This window comes from Geospiza fortis, unplaced genomic scaffold (assembly GCF_000277835.1).
Source record: "Geospiza fortis unplaced genomic scaffold, GeoFor_1.0 scaffold417, whole genome shotgun sequence".
NCBI lineage: Eukaryota > Metazoa > Chordata > Aves > Passeriformes > Thraupidae > Geospiza > Geospiza fortis.
The window spans coordinates 407,162-410,361 of record NW_005054535.1 but is presented as its reverse complement, the minus strand read 5'-3'; the positions used below and the strand labels follow the sequence as shown (position 1 = coordinate 410,361).

Here is a 3,200-nt window from a genome sequence, read left to right as displayed (position 1 = left end):
CCAGTTTTAAAGGACTCAAGTCAAAATTACAAATTGAAGCTGATAAAAACCAGGACCGCACTTGGTTTTGGTCAGCCTTGGCAGAGAGGAATTTGAAGGTGGTGATTTCTGGAAAAGCTTCAAGTTTGTTCTTTTCTCTAATTGGAAATTCTAGATTAAAAATTAACATGATCCCGAGATCTCATAAGTGAATTCTCTTTCAGTGGAAAGGCCCACAGGGAATCATACACCCAGGACCAAGAACCAGGGGCAGCATTCACCACTCCAATGGAAGAAAAAAAATTTACACGCACAACTGACATCCAAAATGGCTCAACATAATTTATTTTTTTTATGTTAAAATGTACAGAGTTCTTTTGAAAGTACTTGCTAGAAAGGGGAAAAAAAAGTGATATTACATACAAGGAGAGGAAGGGAGACCATCCAGCCAGGAGCGTATGACATGGAGAATTACAAAGGCATCTAGGCACCCCCTTCCCCTTAGCTTACAAGTCACCATGAACAAAGTACAAAGAGGTTACAAAACAGGAAAAGCAAATATAAACAGACAGGAATAGACTCAGCTTCATTTGTACATGCGGCTTTTAGAGGCATCTGGAGCTCCTATTCACACACTCTAGAGATCTCTTTAAAGAGAATTTTATCTTTCTTAAAATAGTTTTTAATATTCTACAACAAAGATAAAAAATTTTAAAGATGGAATGAAATGAAAAAGCTCTTATTTTTAAAAGGCATCGAAGTCACTAACAGTGAGTTTTTTTTAATTTCTTTTAGAAGATTACCCAAGTTATCTTGCTAAAAATACATTTTTTTTTTTTAAACAGAAGTGAAAAAATGGTAGGTACCAATATTACTGCGTTGGATAATTTCTTTTTATATATAGAAAAGAACTTTTTTTTTTTTTTTCTACAATAGTTCTACAGTCACAAAGGTTTGTGGAAAAGGGAGCTGCCCAATTGATAAAAAAACCCATACAAAACCAAACCAAAACATAAAGGCAAACAAACTAAATTCATGGCCCTCGTTTCAACAGCTTCTCCTCCTGTCTCAGACCCACCCCCACCCCCAGGAAGCAGCGACACAGCTGAAGATCTAAGAAGAGAGGGCAGCACAGTGCGCTTTCTACACGGGTTATTTGGAACTGGAATAGTATATACAGAGAAATGGGGTCCTACACAGCCTTGTACATGCTCAAAACTAAACAGAAATAAAAAGTGGAAGTCCTTTGAATTCTGCCTTTTATGGTTAGCAGTTACTGGAGGAAAAGTCCGTTTTAGTGCATCTGAAGAAACCCCAACTTTTAGATTCTTTTGGTTTAAAAACAACAGGAATTAGTCTTATTAATGTGTCTGCATTTCTACTTCACATACAATAAAAAAAAGAACTTTACATTAAAGGGTTGTCCCTTTTTGTATTGGGTGACATGCCAGCAGTGTAGCCAAAATTAACGCAAAGTGGATTTTGCAGCAATAAACAGCAAAATCCTGCCGCCTAGATCCTGCTACGGTGTCGGGACGGTTTCACTGCTGAAAAAAGAGGCCGATTCCCTTCTTTTCCCCACACTGGATCAAATGTGTGGCTGTTTCTACAAAATGGATATCAAACACAGTAAGAGAATCAGGAAAAACATCACTGACCCCCAGAAAGCGGCACGTTCAGCGACTTCCTACCCCAGCCCAGGAATGGAAGAGCGACAAGGACACCTCAGGCTTCTCAGCCCAGTCACCAAATGCACACTTTTTCTTCCAGCATTTCCCAAGCCAAGAGATTGAACTGGAAACAGCTGCTTCTGAGCTCAGCCTGACTCAAAGGGCTCAGAACCAAACCCCTCAGCATTTCCAACATGTACTAAAGCAGTCTGGGATCTCAGAGCTGTGGCTGGTCACCAGGAGAGCCTGTAAGCATTTTCTTGTCCTAACAGACCATTACCCACCCTGTCCTCTTCACCACTGCAGAAGGGATACAGAACAAGTTCTCTCTTGAGATGCTTCCAGCAGTTCAGTGACAGAACATGTGTGCATGCATGCACACGTGTGTTCACGTGCACGTCCGGGTGGTGAATGGGATCATTTTAAAGTTACATTATATTTTCAGCATAAAACATACAATTTCAATTAACTCATCTACAAAAACACCAATGTGAATGGTTTATTGTTTACACTTAACTCCAAATTTTACTGAGGGTGAGGGAGTCAAGGAAAATTAAAGCTTTTTCCTGACTTCCAGAAATAAAGATTTTCCTTTATCCTCTGTGTCCCCTTCCAAATCTCCCAATAAGTGCCTCCTGCTAGAAGTAGGAAATGTTAGGTGGGGTTTAGAGGGAAGGGTTGTTATTCTTTGAGATGTCAAACATTTTACATGGCTGCAGCACTAGAAACTGCATACAGAGGGGCACAGGGGAGGGAAAAGGACATATATTGAAAAAAAATTTAGGAAGATGATTTCACGTTACACATAGTCTGTCCACTTTGTCAGCAAAGTAAGGCTCTTTTTAAATTATGAGAAGATTTTGTGCATGTTTCCCCTCTAAAAAACATCTGTAAGTGATTTTAGCTGGAACATGTTTGACGATTGTGAAGAAAAGAAAAACAAACAAACAAACAAAAATCAAAAAAATAAAGACCAGGCTTCCTAAAAAATAAAATAAACCAAAGAAAATCCCTCTAAATCTACAGCAATATTTTAACTGGAAAAAGGTCCATTTTCTCTGGTTTGTCAGTATAAAAGGTTCCTTTATTTATATTTATTTCAGTTTTTAGGATGCAAGTCGATCTTGCTCATCTTCTCATGTATGGTCCATTAAGAGACTGCTTGGGCACCCCAGCAGCGTTCATGTAGCTGTGATGGGAGGGGCCAGTGTACATCATGTTTCCATGAGGATTTGGCTGCATAGGCTGCTGGGTATAGGCCTGGCTCCCCATCATTCCCATCTGCATCTGCATAGGATACTGTGCTGTCTGATTCATGTAGGCAGGATTGCTATGGTAACTGCTGTTCATCATGGGCTGCGTCATCCTGTAGCTGTTCATGGCGTTCAGGTTCATATTCATGGAGTTGACGTTGTAGGGCGCGGTCGGCATCAGGTTCACGCCCATGTTCATGCCCCGCTGCACGGCCAAGGTCCGAGGCCCAGCCTGCATGGCCACGGCCGGGGGGCTGCGGCCGTACAGCTGCTGCTGGGGTGCGCCGGCAGAGGGCCG

At 41.1% G+C, this 3,200-nt stretch overlaps 1 protein-coding gene across 1 annotated transcript in view; it reads right to left on the bottom strand.

Moving 5' to 3' along the window:
• Positions 1-296: 296 nt before the first annotated feature.
• Positions 297-3,200, bottom strand: part of KAT6A (lysine acetyltransferase 6A) — a 26,998-nt gene continuing 24,094 nt past the window's right edge. Inside the window, 1 exon segment of the mRNA XM_031063820.1 lies at positions 297-3,199. Within this exon segment, the coding sequence (XP_030919680.1) occupies positions 2,778-3,199 (422 nt within the window). The 3' untranslated portion in view covers positions 297-2,777.